Raw genomic sequence first — 22780 nt, 5'->3', positions numbered from 1 at the left:
TAATACCCAGGGAGTATGACTTTTAAACTGTTTGTAAAACAAAGCTGATGTACCCAGACAACCATCTCTTGTCACACCAATAGCATTGCAAACGACGTTTACTTTTGTAGTAATTGCTCTGCCAAAGTAATGCACGTAACGACAATACTAACTTATTTCACGACTTCGGCAGATGAAAAAAGGCTATTGCAAGTAATAAAAACATTTAAGCGATAAGCAGAAGATAAACACCACTTATAACAATAAAATTGACCAATATTGATTTTTAGTTAGCTGATGGTGATACAGTATAACGAAAGTTACCTTACATCGACAATTAGCCCTTTGCCTTTTCGTCGAATCAATACAGGTAGATTTAATCATTATTTTTTTTTTAAATGGAAATACATTGTTGGCTATGCCAATTCTCAATTGCAAGTAATAAAATTATTGCTAACTGTACAACAAGCATGCAAAATCCACAGTGATTTAAAATAACCAGTACATACACACACGATAGCACACGTTTATAAAAAATGAAAAAACTTATCACGTACTAAAACCACAACACCCTTGACCTAGCCAAACAGTTTTTAGAACAAGTTCATAAAAGCTAAACCCCGGTTCCTCAAAGAAATTGAAAAAAGTTTCTTTGTGAGTATTTTCAATCTATTATCATGGGAGCATTAACTTCAATTCTTGTTTCAAAATGCTTTCCAAACAGCAACGATTAAAAAAAAAAGTATTCGTCATTTACCGCACACCAACGCAAAGTAATGCACTCTAATACGACTTTGCTGAAGACCATCGCTTTCAATTGAGGAAAACTTGGAATCCTTAAAAAAAGTAGATAAAAGATACACGAAGTGAAATTAGTCAGATCTAAACTATCCTACGTGTGGTTTGACTACTCTGCAACACCCTACCCGCTGGAGTTTGTAAACTCCATTGCAAACAATGCTAGCTGATTGATACTACATTGAAATCACATCAAAACGTATTAGCACTTCTCGTGTCTAAAATAATACCCCAGACATCAAATATGAATTCTTGAGGAAATCCAAAATCACCCAACTGATTGTTGAGAGTAGTTATGAATTCATCAGGATTTCGTTTATCTTTTCCACTCTCCCACACGGTGCTAGCTGCAGTGAAAACGTCATACGTCAGGATTGAGATAAATGAAGAAATTTGCCAAGCTTCGATCAAAAGTGAAAATTACACAACTCTACGCCAATTGCTGTTGTGATTTGACAGTGGAGGAGAAAATATTAAATCACAGAAAGATAGTGTTAAAAGCAGGGTTATTTTTTTGACGTTTTTTCGGCATGATTTTAAGTTTTGGTGAACAGAATTTAGTTGAACGTTACTACAGGTAGTTGCGGTACACAACTTTCGAAAACTTCGTCACATTCTGTCATTAGAATTCGAGAAAAATCTCAGATTTAATTGCATTAGGGTACGTACGTGACTTTCGAAACAAGCACAAAGTGATATTTTTCCATTTAACTATGTTAGCATTTTTATCAAGAAAATAAAGCACAACTTTTGAATGAAAACAACTTATTTAAAAAGCGTATCGACATTTTAATAACTACACACAAATGTGCATAAATACAGTAGTTGTTCGCACGTAAATTTTAATGAGACAAAATTTTGACTTACGTTGACCCAAAAAACGTGTTCAATCGAGTTATTAGCAACAAAAAAGGAAGTTTAATATACGTTAGATGACGCAAGAAAGCTATGAAAAAATATTGACTTCAATAACTTTAGCGGGTCTTAATTGTAACGATATGTGCATCAATACTCACACAACTCCATGTCACGAATACCCAGGAAATTGTCCAGCAAATCATCAATCTTTTTCACGGCCCTGTCTTCGCTTTCAGTTGGCTGATGATATTATCATTGTTAATATATTTCATACATACGTCTATAGAATAGTCTAGCTAGAATAGTAAATATGGTCATATAGTGAATAATGTTTAATAGAACAGTATGGTCATATGGAAAATAAGATTTATTGACGAATATACTCTTTAGCTCATGGAGCACAACGAAAGAAGGGCATTCAAACACGGCTTTGGGTTGAACAAAACTTATAACGTAGCTTACCATTGCTTCCAAGGTAGCCGGTCCTTGGGATCTCAACCTAAGGGTAGATTTTCCTGTTCCCACATTGCTGTTCGATACTGGTGCATTTACCCCACTTCTTTGTGAAATCATATCTGAAATATACTTGCTTTATAAATTAAACGTATGCAGAAAACAGAGCTTGAAGAATGGTCAGCAATTCGCCAGAGGATGCTATGAAATACTCAGCCTGCAAAAATTGCTATTGTAACATCGTTTCAATATCTAGGGACGTTGAAATGATGTAAAGATGGTAATTTTCGCTGGTTGTTCTGACAAATCCGCCCGGATAGCTCAGTTGGTTAGCGCATGACTTTGTAAACGAAGAAGCTTCAAGATCAAGCGGCGCTGATTTGACTCTCGGGGAGTGCGCTTGAACAACGCACGTTAAGGACTGCTCTCCATTCACCGGCATCTAATAGATGGAATAATTCCTCAGCAACAACGCTTTAACAATCGGAAACTTCACTCTGTCAATCTCGCTGACCTTGGTCCTGCGCCAGTGGTCCAAAGCCTCTACAAGTATGCGAAACTGCCAGGAATACGCTCCCAAAGAAGCTTTCCCAGTCCGAGGATCAAGTTTCAATTAAAGCTGCAAAGAACATAAAATGATGAAAAACGATATTAGTATTTTAATATAAAATGTTCCATATAGCAATATCGAGTGGTAAATAGAGGTGAGAGTTATTTTTCTGCGATTGTTTCGTTTTAAGAAAAAGCGTAGGCTATGAAAAACGATAATTTTTTGATAAAGCAATACAAAAAGTTGTAGGCATATTTCAGAAAAATTTAAATGTTGAGAATTTTGAACTCAATGCCGAATAAACCAGACATGTATAAAATAACCTGTATCGAGCTATTCAATTGCAGACTTTCCATAGAATATTGGTAACTTTCCAAACAAAACAAAGCATTATTAAATGTTTAAATACATCACCTCCGAGTTACAACAACTCACCAAATGCTTTTTTAGGTTCAACAAGTTTCATAGTGAATGTTGTTCCAAGTGGAATATTTTTAAGGAGCTTTGCTATTTGGAAGTGTCGGCAATTGACTGTGATTTGTTGATCAATTGCTTCAATGTGATCACCGACTTTTACAATCCCAGTGTTTGCAATTATTGAATTTTCCTGTTTACAAATGTTTCTTGTGTAGGTTAGTGATGTAAAAAATTTTATGGAAAAAAATTACCGTTGCTATATACTTGACAAACATTTTGCATTTCACCAATCTTCAAATAGCCTACACGAAAATACTGCAGGACAGTCACTTGCGAAGCACATGCAACATTTTCATGGTATAATTTATAACCCTGTGTGAAAAATTAGAACTGATGAAAAAGCGAAACGGATATATGACAATGATTGATGCAAAATAAAAAAGCTTTCAAATTCGGATACACGACTTTATGCCGCGGTCCGAATGACGCCATCCCAAGGCCGCATTGCATGAATGACGCGAGATTTAATTATTTCTTACTAAAATTTATTGTTCTTTTGAATACCGTACGGTAGTAATTTCATTTGTCACGGCAGAAATTTTCATTTTTTATAAAAATAAAACAAAAATATGAAAACTGTTTTTTGCACTTAACAAAATAAAGATGAGACTTGGTTATTTTTCACTAAAACCAATTGTTTTTTTTGTTTTTTTTTATACGGTAGTAGTTTTATTTGCATAGTAGAAATAATAAATAGTAGTAGAGGTAAAACTATGGCTTTCTCAGATTGATTTATCTATTTTTCTTTATCAGCGACAACATTAATTACACCTCCAGACCTAATCGCTCTTTGAAAACAAAAGAGTGTAACTGTACTCCTGTGTTCTTCTTGAAGCAGCGAGGAACGAGATTAACTGGGGGAAGCCAGACTTAGCCTACACTTCGAGTTCGCCAAACGTCCTGATTAGTGAAAGTTTCATGCAGACGTGTCCACTAAAATTGAAAAAAAAAAATAGTGGCAGCTTCGTCTTTATTTAGTTAAGTGGAAAAATTTGAAATTGCTCCCGAGGCAAACGACATTACTACCGTATTAAAAAAATAAACAACAATTAGTTAAACAACAACAATAACAATAAATAACAACAATAAACAACTAACAACAATAAACAACAACAATTAGTATTTTGTTTGAGCGAGGCAGTTTCTCAAATGTTTAGATTTGACCATATTTTTGCTGTGATACTATATGATTCTTTAGCATTTCTTTTAATAATGTATTTTTTCTTATAGGCTTGAAAAGGGCTATATGACTAGCCGAAAACGTTCGCTTGCTGTTTTTTGTTTTTATAATGTTAAATGTAGTGTTGTTGCTTAGTTATGTCTGTTTATGGTTTAAAAGAGTTACCTCTCTACCCAAATTGTACAATTAGTTTTAGTGAGAAATAACCAAGTCTCCTCTTTATTTTGTTAAGTGCAAAAAACAATTTTTTATATTTTTGTTTGTGTACAAAATGAAAATTGAAATTGTTATTGGGACAAATGAAATTACTACCCAATTCAGTTAATAATTAGTACGAAATAATCAAATCTCGCGCATTAGTAGATTGCGTCATTCGGGCCTTGCGTTATTCGTGCATTGCGACCAAGGGATCGCGGGATAAAGTCGTAGACCATTCAAATTCAGCAGCATCATCAACTTACTTTCATGCGTTTCACAAATGGGTATTCAATTCCATTGTCAGTGATAGTGAGGCCTAAAGCAGGCTCAGTTTTTGTCATTGTGACTGTCTTTTTTTCGCCTAAAAAGCAAACAGTCTATTTTAATGGTGTATTTGCAGTTTACTTGTTGACAATTCTCCGCGACAGCATTACCTGTGAACTTGGTTATTGTGATTATTACTTGTATCGCTTTTTCTTGTTTTTTTGCATGTTGGCTAGTAAATATGGACCTATTGGTCCGATGCAAATAAATAAATAGGCAAAATGAAAATATTGCAAACATATGCTGCTGCGCAAACCTGTCCATGCAAAAAATACAGTTGATGCTTGATTACAGGTACTTTTTAATTTTTAAACTATGTTTGTTGGCATAGTTTTCATGATTAATATAATAACAGTTAAAAAAATAGCTTCATTAATCATCATGTTATGTATGGCTCATTAGGCAATTAACAAAGTGCAGTGATTAAGCTTCAATGCATCAGTGTAACGCCCTTGCTAGCTAAATTGTTTGAGGTAACAATCAAAAAATATATCTGGAAAAGTGCTTGATAAAGACTGTTGAAATGCACAAAAGCAGACTAGGCTATGCTAAAAAGGTTAGGCTATGGTTAGGGATGCCCAAAGTAGAATTTCGAATCCTTGAGATTCGAATCCATCCAGATTCGAATCTAAAAACCGCTTTTTTATCGGGTAATTGGATTCGGAAATAATACGGAGAAAAGAAAAAATTATAAAAAAAAAAAAAATTTGAAAAAATACGCTTGCAAGTCTTGCAACAAAGCAGACTTCCCACTTTTGCACAATTTAGCTGCAAAATACCTGGCCATTCCAGCGGCAGCAACATCAGCTTCTTTGGAACAATCGTTTTCAAGCGCTGGGCTGACTGTTGGAAAACTCAAAACAAGGCTGACAGGGCAGCATCTGGAGGAGATAAACGTTCTACATTGCAATTCATCACTGTTGTGAACGATTGAGAACTTGTTAAAATGATGGCTTTGCAAAGCTTCTTTTTCATGCCGTTATGTGTATTTTCTCAATAAAAAGAAAAGGTTAAAATTTACGCCGAGGATTCTAGAATAGGATTCGAAATTCTAGATCCGAAAATAAATCCTAGAATAGGCAATTATTCTAGTTTGGGCATCCCTAGCTATGGTATGCACAAGGCTCTCTTTTACTTGCCTTTAACATGGACAAATATGAAATCCTCCAAACCTATCTGCCCTCCAAGTAAACGTTCCATGTCACACTTGTGAGTGTTTAAAGTACAAAAAATTATCTGCAATGCAAAACATACAGTATTACGGTACATTGGAGTGAAGTACATTTACAGTGTACAACTGTACATTTACGGTGAAGTACATTTATGGTACGGTACATTTTGAGTGAAGTATGAAATTACGGTACATTTGAGTAAAGTAGTAAACTGTGTCATATCAAAGGAAGCCAGAAGTACATCATTGTTATTATACATAACTGAACAGGGTACCATAAACTGTGCAATCATATAAAAATCACACATACAAACAACAGTTTAGCAAAACTTTAACTTGGTTGGAAACAAGTATTTGACAGTACCTCAGAGGATGGTATGTTAAAAGTATGAGCTATTTTTGCATACAACTCTCGAACATTTGAGAATCCACCAATTTTAGCAGTGGGGCTTCCATGTGCCAGCTGAGCAACAAAAAAAAATATATATTTATATATACAATCAATACTGAGAAGTATCAAAAAATACAGCAAAGTTTAAGAGAATATACATTCCCAAGCCTAATACCTCAACAATTCAACTGTGACAATATGGTGCTTTCGATGATTCAAGTTTTATCAACTAGGCCTACAGCAAAACATCTGGTTTAAAGACATGTAGGGTGATGCATTATTGCAGGCAATGCAAATATTTCCTTTCACAGGTTATATATGTTGTTAATAAACAACTTATGACCACAATTTCTCAACAATATAAAATATGAAGCAAAGAATAAAACTCTATTTCAACCAATTCGATACTTTTAAAAATATATGTCTGTCTGGACAAAACTACACACATCACTCGTTTGCTACTGTTTTGTGTAAGTGTGTTATTTTACAGAGCTAAACAAAAAATACAATGAAATGTACCTGCACATGAAAAAATAATGGTGTTTTTGGCTCTTCACTTTGTACTTTAGACATTTCATTATGAAGCACTGGTTCAGCATTGTGTTGGTCTAGCGGTGTTTCACGGTCGGTAAGTACAGACTTTTCTTTTTTTCCACGACGAAAGGGATTTGAAAAGGGCATTTTCGTAATAGCACAAAGACTGAATATGTAAACTCTGTATAAAAAGATGTACAAAACTTTTAACAGCAATTGATATAAAATATATAATAAGCCTGCATAGGCAATACGATGGTTTGATTATATCATATAGATAACTTTTAACCACAGTTCAAAATTGCCTTTGGGAATATTAGCCTACCATTTGTGACTTCAGGAAAGTGAAGTCAGGCTGCCCTCATAGCTCAGTTATCACATGACTTCATGAACGAAGAAACTTCAAGACCAAGCGGTGCTGGTTCGACTCTAGGGGTGTACGCTTGAGCAACGCATTCTAAGAAATGTTCTCCATTCAGCGGCACCTAATGGATGGAATAATACCCCAGCAACAACACTTCATTAATCAGAAAACTTCCCTCTGTCAATCTCGGTAACCGGCTCTGTGTTAAAAGCCCCTACACTACAAGTATGCAAAACTATCAGGGATAACCTATCAAGGCTTTATCACTCCAAGGATTCAAAACCAAACCAATCAGGTGCTAACCAACTGAGCTATCAGGGCAGACAGAGTAAAACCAAGGCCCACATGTAACGTAGTCTGGCTGTGCGGTTAATGGTAATGTTCTAATTCTTAAATCAGTATTAAAATCCCTTAACTAAAAATTAAAACTAATGCAAACACATCCCCAACTCTTCTGGACATAGGCATAGCCAGGGGGGCAAAAGGGGCTATGGCCACCCTCTAAACCTTCAAAGTTTGGATTCCGAAGTAGACCCTTTTGTTGAAAATATAATAAATAATATCGTTTTCGAAGACATCTGGCTATTAACACCCCCCAGAACTTGTTTTAGACACACAGAAAGACACCAACAATTTTTTTAAAAACAAATGAACAAAGTATTTTTAAGTCAAATTCCGGCTTTTTGCCGATTGTGTCATTTTACTATCGGTCCTAACTCCTGAAACCTGCAAATTTAACTTAAAAATTAAAATGTAGTTGCATGTTACAAGAAACAATTATTATGGTTAGATTGCTGGTTTATGTCTTTTCAATCAATTCAAGGTCATATCTTAAAAGTTTTCTTTGCTGCTTTTGGCGTACGTGACTTTAACATGTTTTTGAATTTTAAGCCATCTTCTTTTTGTTGTATGTTTGGATGGTTTATATCAAAAATATTAGGCTGTGGCTATATTTACACTATATAGTGTAATAATAGGCCTCAATAGTGTTGTCAGATAAGGAATTCAGCCCTAATTTGAGAAAAGTTTAAAGCTGTTGAAAATAAAAACTTGTAGCCTATTTTGAAAAACTTTTTTAGTCTTGGGCCAAGAGCAAAACCCTAATCTTATTCCTAACTCTAACCCTTACCTTAACCCTTCCTAACTTTAATCCTAACTCTGGCAACACCTGATTGTAACCATGGCATCAAGTGTGGAAAAATAGCCACTTCCAAAATATTAATGGGTTTCACCAGTTAATTTTTTTTTCTGCGCTTTCAACGTAATATGTATTAGTGTTTGTGCTGCGCGATCTGAAATGTGGTGGTGGTACCTAATTTTGTTTGCATGATTTTCCATAATTCTTTTTATATGAACTGTGCGTCTGAATTGAACAACCAATTACTTGACAAAAGCTTGGCACAGCGCCACAGCTTACTGTATTTTGCCTACTAATCAACCCTTGTAACTTTTTGCGTCTATAGGCTTCTAAATTAGGTGACAGTGTCTTAAAAGAAACACTGTGTAGTTCCGTTGAACTATTTCCCTCCTCCCACAATTTTTTTTCTGGCTACGCCACTGGCTCTGGACATACCGTACTAGGCTGCAACTTGGGCTGTGCCTGTGGCGACTGGTTGGTATCGTTGTGGGTAGCAACTGGCTAGTGAAGGTTTGGGCATGACCATAGACTTAACAAAGAAACAAAAGCATGATCTGCAAGGAAATGCAAAGAGTGGTTTTTCCTTTCTACTTATTATTCTCTTTCTAAAATGTTAGTCTTACAGTTTAGTTTCTCGTTTGCGTAAACTACTTTCTTATTTTCCTTAGACAACGTATGCTTCTTTAAATCTATGGTCATGTCCTAACCTTTACTATGCCTTTACCCAACTCAAGTAGCCAGTGTTGCCAGACGCCAATAAACGAATTTCCTACAGCCGCATCGGCAATTCTTTTTGGCAAACCAGGTTTTCAAGGGAAAAGTAGGAAACCAGTAACCACTCACCCGGAATCACTCCTGACTAAAAATTTACCCTTCCTAAATATTTCCCTGTTGATTTTATTTTTCTTCCGCAGACATTATTGAGTCTACGAACAAAGTATAAATTTTTACGCATTTTTATTGTAGACTATCGCACATTTGGTTGGTTTAGTTTTGATCATCGGACTGAGAAATCTTTTGAAAGATTATTCAGACCAGTAGTTTCGCCTGCTTGTAGAGACTTTTAACCACTAACGCAGGCCTGATCATCTTGTTGTTTGTGAATTATTTATCCACTGTGTCACACTGAAAAGAGAATTGTTCTAAAAACGCGTTGTTCAAGCGCAGCACACCTCGAGACAGAAGTTTGCAGTACAACTGTAGCCTAGAGGGTCTGAATCGGATTTTTCCAGGATCTTTCTGTTTTTCATGAGATTTGGTTCCTGTTTGTATGATAGAAGCCAGGTCCAAATCCTACATTTGCAGGACTTTTTTATTATTTTGAACATAAAAATGTAAATTTCAAATAAGCTTCTGGCAACATTTCCAAACCTAGAGAAAGTTTTGGTTTTAGCATGGAGTTTGGTTTGAGATAACTGTTAACTGGGCACTATTTTTAGAGGAACCCGAATTACACGATTTTTAGCCTACTTAGGCTCCCGGTAAATTAGTTCAAACAAAACCTTTATGTTTCACGTTCCTCAATCTCAATAAACAGGAATTTTATTGAATTTCCAAATTTCCAATACCGTACAAGCAAAACAGCCTATCAAATCAGCTTTAGACTAATTTGTTGAGATTTTGGCTTGTATGGTATATTGTAATAAGTGAAAATCAGCTTTTTGTTGGTTGAAACAATTTTTTTTCACATACATAAAAAATTGCTGACCCCAGATTTAGTTGACAAGTTTTGGTTTAATGTTCCTGTTACTGACAAATAAAACATTGATTGATTGATTTAAAGTTTATAATATTTTGTGGTGCAGTAGCCTTTATAATAAATGACTGAATGTCGATTAGCAACTTTGTCAAATAAAATTTTATTTATTAGACAAGTGGATTAGCAATTATTGATTTAAATTGCAGTTAAAGTTATTTTCTATCAATTTAACATGGATGATGAGGCTGAAACATACAAACTATGGAGGATACGTAAAACTGTAATGCAGGCAAGACCGTATAATATTTATAAATGTTAGATAGATATCAGTCATATGACTATTGACTATGATATCTACGTGGCCTATTTTGTGCAGTAGCCTATTGTATATATAATTTTGGTAGAGAGGTGGTTTTCTTGAACCATAGAAAAATAAAACCTAACAACCACACGGCATTTAACATAATATAAATGATAACATAAAAATGTAACTAAAAATTACATTTCGGCCATACTTACTCATGTTAGCCCTTTTCAAGTAACCAACTGACTAATGTTTTACATATAGACAGTGGCTATTTGACCGGCGCCGGTCTTTGAATCTGAAACACTATTTGACCGTTCATGACGTCACTATACAGGCACTTTTTTCTTTTTCTCTTTGAAAGCAAAAGACGAGAAGCGCGTATATAAGTTCTAAATTAGACAATTTTATTCAACTCGATCCGTGGCGCGTGCGATACTTCGCTGGCTTCTATTCTAGAGGGAATGAGTTCGATACTACCCGAAAGTGTTATTTTTTCTTTTTTTTAAATTAAATTTTGACCCGAAGTGCATTTTTGTAGTCAATTTTTAATTTGAGTTGCCTACAGCCCAATTTTTTATGTCTTTTCAAATGTGAGTAATAAAGTTAGAGTTTTTTTAATTTGCTGGAATTTGAGAATTTCTCTGGTTAATTTTTCGTTTGTGGCCGTGCTAACTACTGATATAATATATCTATATCTATATTATAGCCTACTACATAACTTTTCATTCAGGCACGTTTTAAACCTTTCAAGGTTTTGCCACCTTTTCCCATTCATTAACGTGCTGGTAGGTCTATATCGATTTTTCTAGTTAGTATCTTTTTCGTCCCGGACGTGTTAATGAAAAAAAATAAAATGATTGATTGATGTGACCGTGTTTGCCGAACGAAGCATTACATTTTTGCTCGCAACATGTTAGTTACATATATACAATGCTTCTTTTAAAAAAATGGTAATGGTATGTAAATGTAATGCAACTCAAATTAAAAATTGACTACAAAAATGCACTTCGGATCAAAATTTAGTTAAAAAAAAAAAAAAAGAACGCCTCCGGGTAGTATCGAACTCATACCCTCTAGAATAGGAGCCGGCGAAGTATCGCACGCGCCACGGATCGAGTTGAATAAAATTGTCTAGTTTAGAACTTATATACGCGCTCCTCGTCTTTTGCTTTGAAAGAGAAAAAGAAAAAAAGTGACTGCATAGTGATGTCAAGACCGGTCAAATAGTGTATCAGGTTCAAAGACCGGCGCCGGTCAAATAGCCACTGCTTTACATATATGAACAATTGAACATGATCTTATATAGAACATCAATCAGTTGAATACCTGAACATGATGGGTCTGTTACTATTCGGCGAGTCCGATTCGGAGAGTTCCCTATTCGGAGACAGCCTTTTTCGGAGAGTTCCATATTCGGAGATTTTTTGAAATTTTTTTTAAAAATTATTATATATTAATTATTATTAATTTTAAAAATTAATTACTTAAAAATTATAGGTTTACTCTAAACTGCCACTTAGGTTTTAACTTCATCTTTTATGGCAAACGCTATTTGGCAACTGTCTTTTTTTAGTTGACACGTTTTCGCTGGGACTTTATCTCATTAACCCCTATTGTTAATCATGAAAACTGTTGTTTTGATGTAAAGCACATATTTTGAACAAACCCAGACAACAAAAGTCATCATTTTTACATTGATTCGAACCTGGTTTTTTTTTTCGCTGAGACTTTTCGGTCATTTGTCCGAAATGACTTGAAAAAATTCGGTCATTTTTTATTTATTTCGGTAATTTTTTCTGATGAATATACTTCCTTTTAAGTAGCTGATACAAAAAAAAATTGCACTTCCTGACTAGCTACAACATTAAGTTTCGCTGAGAAACGTTGTCGTGTTTTATCTGAGAAAAGTTAGAACAGACAAACGTATCTTCAACGCTCATCAGCGAAACTCAACCTTGCAACACCCGGCCGCAGACATCTTTTATTGCACACCAGCACACGTTCAAAAATAACGCAAAACAAAAATACAGTACAACGGAAAGGAATAAAACAAGTAAGAATGACCAAATAAAAAAACACGTTACGCTCTAATGGTTCGCAATTACAAAGTGAATTAACTCCTCAATAATTTCACCGCTCATGTTGTAGCGTGCTGGCTTCGTGTTGTTGTGCCAGTGCGCGTATGCCACGTCATAATTGAATGTTTTGTATGATGCAGCATTTAACCTCAAACACATAAGTTCACTGGTATCTGCAGTTGAACAACGCAAGCGATTTCTTGTTGGAGTTTGCAACCGAGAAAGCAAACTGAATCCACGTTGTACGGTTGCGTTCTCTGCATTAAAAGTCAGCAAAGCATTAGCAATAGCTGCCAAACTTGGCCAATCCATGCCACGTTTCGTAGCTATTGTTAAAACTTTCCGCCAATTGTCACCTGGTTCGCAATCAATAATGTTAACAATTCAAGCATAGACAGTGTGTATTGTGATTTATGCGTGCTTTGACTGCTTTCTAATCCTTTGTGATTATAAGTGGCAAAGTACTTTATTCACAAGACCGCTTGCGTAAAATTTTCTCGAAACTTCATGGCGGACAAATGCGGCTGACGGATGTGCGAGACCTAGCGGACAAATATCGGTTTTTGTAGGTTAATCGCGGCCATGTTTGCGATGGCCGCCTTCAGTGTCGTGGCCTGAGTTGGAAGCTGTTTTAATTCGTATTCAGGTTAAGAAATTACGAAATCGTTTTACTGAAAAATATCATCTCTTTTTTCAATTTTGACAGGGTTTGAGGCTTCCCTTGCTTCCATTGAGGATTCGCCCCTGAGGCTACTCAATACTTACCAAAAACGAAAAAATTCCAGCTAAATTGAAATGATTTCCCACCTGCTCATTAAAAAGTTATAAACAGTTATATTTTTGTAGGGCTTTTTGCGTCTACTCAATGGAGTACGACGTTGCAAAAATCATCACACAAAATCATTATCTATCGATGTGGAGTCAAACATTTCACAGACGTTATCACCAGCTCCAAAGTTAACAACATTATGCAATATGCTGGGATAATTTCCCGACTGACAGATCAATTTTTTCCACAATTTGAAGGAAAGATTTGAAAACACAGTGGCATTTTTAGAAAGTTGAAGTCTTTGAGTGTGTTATTTTCATGTTTGCGTTTATCACAAGCAATGAGACATTGGATCAACGTACAAAGGGATACTTCGTTGTTTATCGAGGTCTAGTCAATAACATTTCAAAAGGGTTGACCACCAGCTCAAAAATTGATAATATTAATATATGCAACATGCTGAGAAAATGTCCCGATTGACAGAACAGACCAATCAATCTCTACCAAGCGGTTTGACCTTTCCAAGGCAACGCAACATTGCGTCACACTTGAAAGCACCACGTCAGTCACGTTTGGGAAATGTTACTTCTGTATTTACGTTATCACATACAATACGACATTGGATCAATGTTCAAACACTAAGTCTACGTCTTGTATTTCCGACTGACAAAAAATCGTAGAGTGGCGCAAGAAGCTTTTTTGCAATCACTGAAATCGATTTGCGTGCGTACATATTTTTTCTGACATTTTGACCGAATTGACTATATATTTTTTCGGACATTTTGACCGAATTGACTATATTTTTTTCGGACATTTTGCTAAAAAATTGGTCAATGACCGATAAATGACCGAAAAAAAAAACCCAGATTCGAACGTCTGCAGACGTTGAATCAATGTAAAAATGACGGATTTTGTCGTCTGGGAAGGCACTCAAAGGTAAACACTGGATAAAATGCAAGAATGCAAAAGAAACGATATTGTGGAATAAAGTACAAAATTCTCTAAATAAACAGAAGAATCTGACATACATCTCTCTGTTATCATTTTTAATGTAAAAATTCCTTTTTGTGGTCCCTTTGTCTGGAACAAATAAAAACTGTGCTGTTGAAATTTCCGATTGTAGTTTTGGTCTCAATCTCATCATCATGATTCGGAGTAAGATGTTTGTTAGGTGATTCACAAGGCTAATTGTTCTGTGGAGTGAGCATTCTTTTACTCCGTTTTTTTTTGGTAAAGTTATGAATATGGAACGTACCATATCACTAGGGTCTTTCCGGTGTCATAAATATGATTTAAGATCTCAGTGGTTAGGTCTAAACCCCACACATCTAAAGCTTCGAGAATTTCAATTATAAAAGAAACAATATTGTGGAATAAAATACAAAATTTTCTACTGTAAATAAACAGAAGGCGTCGTTGGATTTAGAATTTTGTAATAGTTGAGGATTCTAATATCTTCTAAGTTTGCATGCAGAAGGCGACGCAGGATACATGTCAATTTTATCTGAGCAAACATTAATAGTTCAAAAATAAATTTAATTTGCTTTTTAGTTTTAAGATCTCAATGGTTAGGTCTAAACCCCACTCATCTAAAGCTTCGATAGTTTCAACTATAAAAGAAACGATATTGTGGAATATCCTAGTATGCGTATCCTAGTCAGCTAAAGTTCTCTTTTCTACAAGATTTCAACATTTAGCGACGTTAAAACGATGTAGAAACAGCAATTTCTGCTGGTCGGGATAACTAGGCTACGGTATTTCAACGTTTAGCGACGTTAAAACGATAGGGCACACATTTGGTTATCTGTAACTACAATGTAAAAATGAACTGTTAGGCTAACTGGGTTCTTGGAACAAATTTTTAATGGTCGGGATAACTAGGCTACGGTACCCGATAATTTTCTTTCAATTCAAGCTGTAGGCCACACATTTGTTGATCCAAACTACCGGTAATCATTTTAACAATTCAAAAGTACTAACTTATAGACATAAACATGATTTTTTTTTTGTAACATCTTTTTTTTATTTTCCCTTCATAGCTTAAATTTTTCTGAAGGTGTTGCGGCCGTGCCAAATTTCTTTCAACCCAATCACTTACTTCGGTCACAAGCACGTTTTAACGTTTGCGTTTTGTCGCTTCTACCTTTTTCTCGACCTTTGCTATGTTGACGTGTATTGGTTTTGATATGATAGTCACAAATAAAAACAACTCAACTGAACTGACATGACGAATTTTCATTTAATTGTTCAAACATTTTATTTCTATTTTCTCTGCACGATTTCAACGTTTAGCGACGTTGAAGCGATGTAAAAACGGCAATGATAAATAGGCTACGATACCCGATAATTTTCTATTTTATTCTGCACGATTTCAACGTTTAGAGACGTTAAAACGATGTAAAAACGACAATGATAATTAGGCTACGGCACCCGATAATTTTTAAAAAAATTCCGAATAGGGAACTCTCCAAAAAAGGCTGTCTCCGAATAGGGAACTCTCCGAATAGGACTCGCCGAAACGGGCCATTCCGGAACATGATGTAATGTAGAACATCAGTCAGTTGGTTACCTGAAAAAGGCTAACATGAGTATGGTCAAAAACGTTTGTAGTTTTTAGTTTATTTTCATGTTATTATATTATGTTAAATGACGTGTGCTTAAATTCTTGAGTGACATTGATGTTATACAAGCCACGCATTTGAATGTTTCAATGAAGTCACCTGGGTCATTCTATTATAATACAGTCAAAATTTTGAAATTTTGTAACCCATCCTCTCAGAATTTCTTCATTTTTTAATATGTTAGAGCTACTGGGAAAAGATGAAGATTGGCATTTACGCTGTCAAAATCCATCCAGCGGTTTTCAAGATATCGACAGTTACATTTTTGCCACTAGAGGCGCTGTTTTCGCATCACAAAAACAAAAATGGCTTATAATTCTTATTTTATAAGATACAGAAATAATGAAAATATGTATTCTTATAGTTTTTGGGGCAAGGAATTCAAATATGTTATTACATTTGTGAAAAAAGCAAAGGGAAACACTTTATTTTATTGAACAAAAGTTTTGGGGTGCTTCATTTCAATGCCCCATATCTCAAATCTGCAAAAAGATTTTTTCCCCCAACCAATGCTAAACTGTCAAGAAAAGCTACCTGCTTCATGTGCAGAAGTATGATAAATACGTTTTGTTTCAAACTTCTGCAATTGACAAAAATGTTTCATTGCTACATTCACAATGTTTTCAATCAATAGACTTGAAGTGTAATACATGATCACATTTTATTCTATTTGAATTAAGGCACTAATGATACTCTACAGTATCTACTTCATCTTATATTCAACAGAGCATGGCCTTCTTTTCTGATGACCTGAATCATAATACAAGTTTTGTGTTTGCAATGCAAGAAGGATTGGCTCACTATTTGAAACAAAACTATCCATTCATTCAACCCATCGAGTAGGCTATGTACTTTTCAAATGGGTGTGCTGGGCAATACAAAAAACTTCAAAACTTTTTCAAGTCTGACCTATCATCAACAGGTCTTTGGATTTTCTGCAAATTGGAATTTCTTCGTTACAAGTCATGACAAGACTTCTTGTGATGGACTTGGTGGGGCAATTAAGCGAAAACTTTTCCACAAAAGTTTAGCTCAGCCATGCCAAAGTCAAATTCTGACAGCGAAAGATGCTTACAGTTATTGCAAATCAGCTAGATGCATTCAATCAGTTTTTATTTTTTATCCAAAGAAAAGCTCATTGATATTCGACTGGCTTTAAATAAAAGATACATACAAGGCCACACAATACCAGGCACCAGAAGCTATCATTTGTTTTCCTCATAATGTATTGCAAGCATCAGGTTTAAATTCACAGCAGAGGATCATTTGTTTGCAGGTTGTTTCAAATTTTTTGATAGCCATCAGCAAACTGAAAACTTCAATGTTGAGGAGTATGTTGCAGTGAAATACGACCAGGCATGGTGGATTGGTATTATCTTGAATGATACAGCAGCTGATGAAGAACTTTTAGTCAAGTTCATGCATCCCAGTGGGCCACGTCAAACGTTTCAATGGCCAAAACATGATATTTTATATGTTCCTAAGACAAAAGTTATATCAAAAGTTGCTGCACCGAGCATCAGCAGAGCTGGACGTGTTTATCAAATTACTGATGCAGAGTTTGCGTTTTTATCTTAGCGGAAGCTGTAATTTTCTATTCATCATCATTGAGTGCCCTCTCTTTATTTGAGGGTTGGCTGCCACTGTACTAATTAGCGAGAAATCTTTGTTAAACTATCGAATCAGGGTAGATCTCTAAGTGGTCAAAACTGGTTTTGACCACTAAGCGGTTTAAACCTGGTTTTAACTGGTGAAAACTAGGTTTAAACCGGTCAAAACCCAGAATAATATTTTTATGTAGTGAATGGTCGGCTACCTGGACTATGGGCTATTTAGGAAATATAAAAGCAGTTGTGACCATTTTGATATGCAGGCCTCGAAATAGCTGCGGCCATGGCCGCCTGAACTTTCATTAATGGCCGCCAATACCGACCTGTCAGGCAGTCACAGATGGCTGCCTGTAAAATTGGTACGAAAGATTATATTTATCTTGGATTTTTCTCTTGTTTCAGCACCGCCAAAAACAAGACATCAAACAGCGTTAAGACTACTACCTTAATTACATGTCGTGCTACGTCTTATGTGCTACGCAACGGGAGGGCAAATGTTGCACAAATTTTATGGCAAATATTTTTCATAAAAAAAAAAACAATGTTGGAATAAATTCTTGTACTTCAGTTGGCTGTGCAAATGGTTCATCGTTCTACCAAGCATTTTTTGGTTCATCAGAAACTTATTTTTAGAATTTGAATTTTCTCGATAACTAAAATAGTCACGCAATTGAGATATCAATAAGTAAAATACCAACTGGATGAAATATTAAAAATAAACAGAGAAATTGAATATTTTTTGTTCCAAATCCAGCATTTAGGTTATTGTTGATCAAAACAAAATATAGTTGAACATCATTACTAAAGATGGAGGGTAATATTTTTAATTCAATTAAAAAGCAACTTGATTCATACACTAAAGGGGTTTTAACCAGTAATAGGTAGTCAAAACTGCCCGGTTTAAACCGATCAACCCTGCGAAATCTTGCACTCATTATTTTGGTTTCCCCTTGACTTATTACTGGCAGTTTTTAATCCTGATTTATTGCAGTTTTGTGTATGCTCTGCATTCAATCTACATATCAAATCATAGATAGCATCACTAACTAGTGTGTACTGTGTAGAAGTGTATTTTGAAGTATATACCCATAAAATGTTGTTTTGTCTAATATTGTTTTTTTTTTCATGACAATTGCAAAATTTTGCAACAAATTACATTTATCTTACTTTTACACATAAAACAGATAGCCTGGATATCTTGTCACTCCAGAGCATTTACTATGATTGACATCATAATGCATATTGCAGATGCTGTGTGATCATGTATTTTTTATTAAAAGTGCATAGAGAATCAGCAGAGCCCTATTTATGGCATATGCATTTCGCTCTGCTACTGTAGAGCATCATTAGTGCCTTATTCAAATAGAATAAAATGTGATCATGTATTACACTTCAAGTCTATTGATTGAAAACATTGTGAATGTAGCAATGAAACATTTTTGTCAATTGCAGAAGTTTGAAACAAAACGTATTTATCATACTTCTGCACATGAAGCAGGTAGCTTTTCTTGACAGTTTAGCATTGGTTGGGGGAAAAAACCTTTTTGCAGATTTGAGATATGGGGCATTGAAATGAAGCACCCCAAAACTTTTGTTCAATAAAATAAAGTGTTTCCCTTTGCTTTTTTCACAAATGTAATAACATATTTGAATTCCTTGCCCCAAAAACTATAAGAATACATATTTTCATTATTTCTGTATCTTATAAAATAAGAATTATAAGCCATTTTTGTTTTTGTGATGCGAAAACAGCGCCTCTAGTGGCAAAAATGTAACTGTCGATATCTTGAAAACCGCTTGATGGATTTTGACAGCGTAAATGCCAATCTTCATCTTTTCCCAGTAGCTCTAACATATTAAAAAATGAAGAAATTCTGAGAGGATGGGTTACACAGTGTGACTGTATTATAATAGAATGACCCACCTCAGAGTTTTCTGTATTCAATGGTTGGCAGACCAAGTTTTTGTAGCCTTTCTGGATAGGATAACTCTCGAAATCCATAAACAAGTTATTTACTGTATTCTTTGTTTAGTTATGTCATGATCGGGGCTATCTGGTCACACAGCACGAACTGGATCAGTCATTAGATGAGTTTAAAGAAGAGTTTGGAGATAAACCAAGTGAGCGTAAGCCTGGTAGACAAGACCTCACAATACTGGTTGCTCACAACGATGACCCCACAGACCAAATGTTTGTCTTTTTTCCAGGTACAGTTGGTTTGGTTTTTCTAGATAGATTTAGTCTACTAACATAATTTACATTTTTAAACTGAATCACATGCACGATCCTTATCGCCTTTTCTGCTGGTCTTATATTTCACAATGTAGATATTAATGACCTGTTTTAGCCGGGTGCTGCGATTTCACTATGGTAATAGTGAATTGCACTAGCTTTCAGAAAACTGTTCCCCAGTCATGTGCTATGACGAATGGTGTTGAAGTCAGTGAGTCATTGTTTAATGTGGCTCTTTTGTTTGGCTTGAGACTGCTAAAGTAAGCAACCATCATGCTGCTAAAGGGGAAACTCAATCTATTGCTTAAAGTTTTTTAATTTATGTAAAAATGATGTTAAATCATGATTGTCCATTGTATTCGTGTGTTGTAGATATTTAAAAACGTACTAGGCTATGTTGTTTCAAGAACCACTTCACTGGTTTCGTAAGATGTTGCATGACTAACTAGCTAGCATATCTGTCTGGTGTAATGGTACAAGAGTTACCGTGGTCCAGAAGTTACTGTAACTTTCAGACTGCATATATGCAGTCCAGAACTCCAGTCCAGAACCCAACGAAGGTTGCCAGATTTGATGGTTGCAGCAGCTTCAACAAAAATACGATATAAGTTAAAATAAAACTTTGTGACAAAAATCATTGTTGTGTTCGAATAAAAAAATGTTTGAAACAAGGCATCACTTAGAATGTTTGAATCATGGCAGTTTTCTATACAGATCTCAGTCCTCAATAATACATCGTCCTGTGAACAAAATATGTCTGCAAATCTTCAACCATTTGCGGACAGTAGCTATTTTTATTTCGCTTAGCCTACGGGACTGGATTAATTTCAGAGAAAATTAACATTTTTCCTGTAATTTTGTTTTTGAATTGATGTTCTGTTTCGCGGTTTCCCCAATGCAAAACATAATAATGTTGCCCATAAAATAAAGAATTGCATGTTTCACCGTCGTCCGTTTTTTTGTCAAAAGTCAAAATGTGTGTTATGCGTCATCTGTCTTCTTACAAAAGTTTTCTTGCGTGCGTATATACGTCATCCATCCACAAGTGGTTAAACTTCTCCACATTGCCAATCACTTTAACAGCCATAGTTTTGCAATTTATTCTGAAGCCAATTAAGTTATAACTTATAGTATGCAAAAAATAGTTTCAACTGCATAATATTTTACCTATTTGCAAGCTTTCTCAAACCAATTTCGAAACAGCATGTCCCCTTGCAATAGCAGTAACTTCTGGACTGTTACAGCGGAGTGACAGTGCAGAAGTGATTGCCAAACCAGAAGTTACAAGGGCTGCCAGGTACCTCGGAAAAGGATATAAAAACAAAGATTTTGGAATTAAGTTAGATTAACTTGTTGCGCTCAAACTAATGCATAATTTTTCAAGTAAAATTAATCGATGTTTAAAACTGTCACTGTGACGTTTTAAAGGGTTAGAAATTTCATTATTTTTCAAAAAATAATAATATAAATTTGGTAACCCTGCTCACTTCTGGACTGGTGCTCAAACAGTGTTTGGTTGTATGTCTCCCTGTTTTGAAGACATTCATGACACTCTAGGTTAGACACAAGGGTTATCTACCTTGATTCTCGTGCATTAGCTCAAATCTGCACCAAATGTGAGGCTGGATCCAATTTATACCACAAAAATATTAAAATCCTAAATAAAAAACTTCTTATTTGCAGAGGAGCCTAAGGTTGGCGTGAAAACAATTAAGACTTATTGCCAGCGAATGCAAGACGAAAACATACAGCGAGCCGTGATTGTTGTCCAACAGAGCATGACTCCTTCTGCAAAGCAATCTCTTTTTGACATGGCTCCGAAGTACATCCTTGAACAGTTTCTCGAACAAGAATTGCTCATCAACATCACAGAACATGAGGTTAATAGCACCAAACTTAAGTTGATTATGATCTTCCTGGAAGTTTACTTTTATTGTGGAAAACTTTTAAACTGTGTGTCTTAAGCTTTTGAATATGGTATTTTTTGTGAATAAACGTTTAGTAAGAAAAAAATGGCCATAATTTTAACTTCATTTTGTTATTCTTGTATTTCAGCTAGTTCCTGAACATGTGGTTTTAACACCGGAAGAGAAAGCTGAACTATTAACACGATACAAACTAAAGGACCATCAATTGCCTCGTATTCAAGCTGGTGATCCAGTGGCGAGATATTTTGGACTAAAGCGCGGACAAGTTGTGAAGATTGTTCGGCCAAGTGAAACTGCTGGGCGATATGTAACATACAGGCTTGTGCAATGAATCATTGGATACCGTTTGCGATTCTTACAGCCTGTGGAGTTATCGGTGATTCCGAATGGATGCAAATCACTTTTGTAGATTACCCTTATGGCATCACTTGAAGAGACACTGGTATTCGTGGTGTGTTACTGCCTACCGTGCATGGTTTTAGAAGAAAAAAGTTTTATAATCAAAAGAATCAGATTGCAATAATGACGTCACATTTCCGTATGAACTAAATTTCAGTGTATCAACGACACAGCAAAACAGAAAGCACAAATTGGAGATTTCAAATTATTATCACAAGCATGCGATGCAAGGATTATATTTGTAACGTTCTTGTTCTGTTTTGAGCGATAAGTCATTTAAGCGGCCGGCTGTCGGATGACGTGGGGTTTGCAATTTTATTTACATTTAAAAATACACATAACTTCATAAACTGGCTGTTGTCGAGACAACATTTCGTTTGCACAAGTCAAGACTTAGAGCTGGATGGATGTGCATTGTGCAATCCTGGTTCAACACCTGGATAGACAGGAGGTTATATGATTGAAACTTGTTATACATGTGCATTGTGCAGGCGCGGATCTAGGAGTTCTTTTCGGGGGGGGGGGGGCAGAAAATTTGAAAATCAATTAAAAAGAAAGAGATAAAACAGGTATGAACAATAATACGACGACATATTATACGATATGTTATAAAATATACATTAAAACAGCCATTTTCATCAATTGTGAAAGTTTAAAACATACATTTTTCTTGAATATAAATTGCTATGCATGCAAAGTAAACTTGAAATCTGGTTTAAAA

At 35.3% G+C, this 22780-nt stretch overlaps 2 protein-coding genes across 2 annotated transcripts; one reads left to right on the top strand and one right to left on the bottom strand.

Moving 5' to 3' along the window:
- Nucleotides 1-86: 86 nt before the first annotated feature.
- On the bottom strand, nt 87-7126 carry LOC145778214 (PDZ domain-containing protein GIPC1-like). Its single transcript, XM_082589671.1, has 8 exons — nt 6899-7126; nt 6353-6451; nt 5957-6053; nt 4757-4854; nt 3074-3245; nt 2098-2210; nt 1794-1875; nt 87-1124 (listed from the first exon to the last, which is right to left on the bottom strand). Exons 1-8 carry the CDS (start codon nt 7058-7060, stop codon nt 970-972), a joined length of 978 nt encoding a protein of 325 aa, XP_082445797.1. The 5' UTR covers nt 7061-7126; the 3' UTR covers nt 87-969.
- Nucleotides 7127-10280: 3154 nt separating this feature from the next.
- LOC145778176 (DNA-directed RNA polymerases I, II, and III subunit RPABC1) lies at nt 10281-22453 on the top strand. Its single transcript, XM_082589611.1, has 4 exons — nt 10281-10403; nt 19533-19707; nt 21416-21612; nt 21788-22453. Exons 1-4 carry the CDS (start codon nt 10347-10349, stop codon nt 21989-21991), a joined length of 633 nt encoding a protein of 210 aa, XP_082445737.1. The 5' UTR covers nt 10281-10346; the 3' UTR covers nt 21992-22453.
- Nucleotides 22454-22780: the final 327 nt, after the last annotated feature.

This window comes from Aplidium turbinatum, chromosome 10, assembly GCF_918807975.1.
Source record: "Aplidium turbinatum chromosome 10, kaAplTurb1.1, whole genome shotgun sequence".
In the NCBI taxonomy this organism is placed as follows: Eukaryota; Metazoa; Chordata; class Ascidiacea; order Aplousobranchia; family Polyclinidae; genus Aplidium; species Aplidium turbinatum.
The sequence above is the reverse complement of the archived record's forward strand: the minus strand, read 5'-3'. Positions and strand labels throughout refer to the sequence as shown.

Bases quoted from the DNA above. Each gene is read 5' to 3' on its own strand.
- LOC145778176 (XM_082589611.1), top strand. From the start codon at position 10,347: ATGGATGATGAGGCTGAAACATACAAACTATGGAGGATACGTAAAACT. The intron at 19,708-21,415 runs GTACAGTTGGTT...TCTTATTTGCAG, and splicing joins AATGTTTGTCTTTTTTCCAG to AGGAGCCTAAGGTTGGCGTG. The intron at 21,613-21,787 runs GTTAATAGCACC...CTTGTATTTCAG, and splicing joins TCAACATCACAGAACATGAG to CTAGTTCCTGAACATGTGGT.
- LOC145778214 (XM_082589671.1), bottom strand. From the start codon at position 7,060: ATGCCCTTTTCAAATCCCTTTCGTCGTGGAAAAAAAGAAAAGTCTGTA. The intron at 6,452-6,898 runs GTACATTTCATT...TTTGTTGCTCAG, and splicing joins CATTATTTTTTCATGTGCAG to CTGGCACATGGAAGCCCCAC. The intron at 4,855-5,956 runs GCAAGTAAAAGA...TTTGCTTTTTAG, and splicing joins CATATTTGTCCATGTTAAAG to GCGAAAAAAAGACAGTCACA.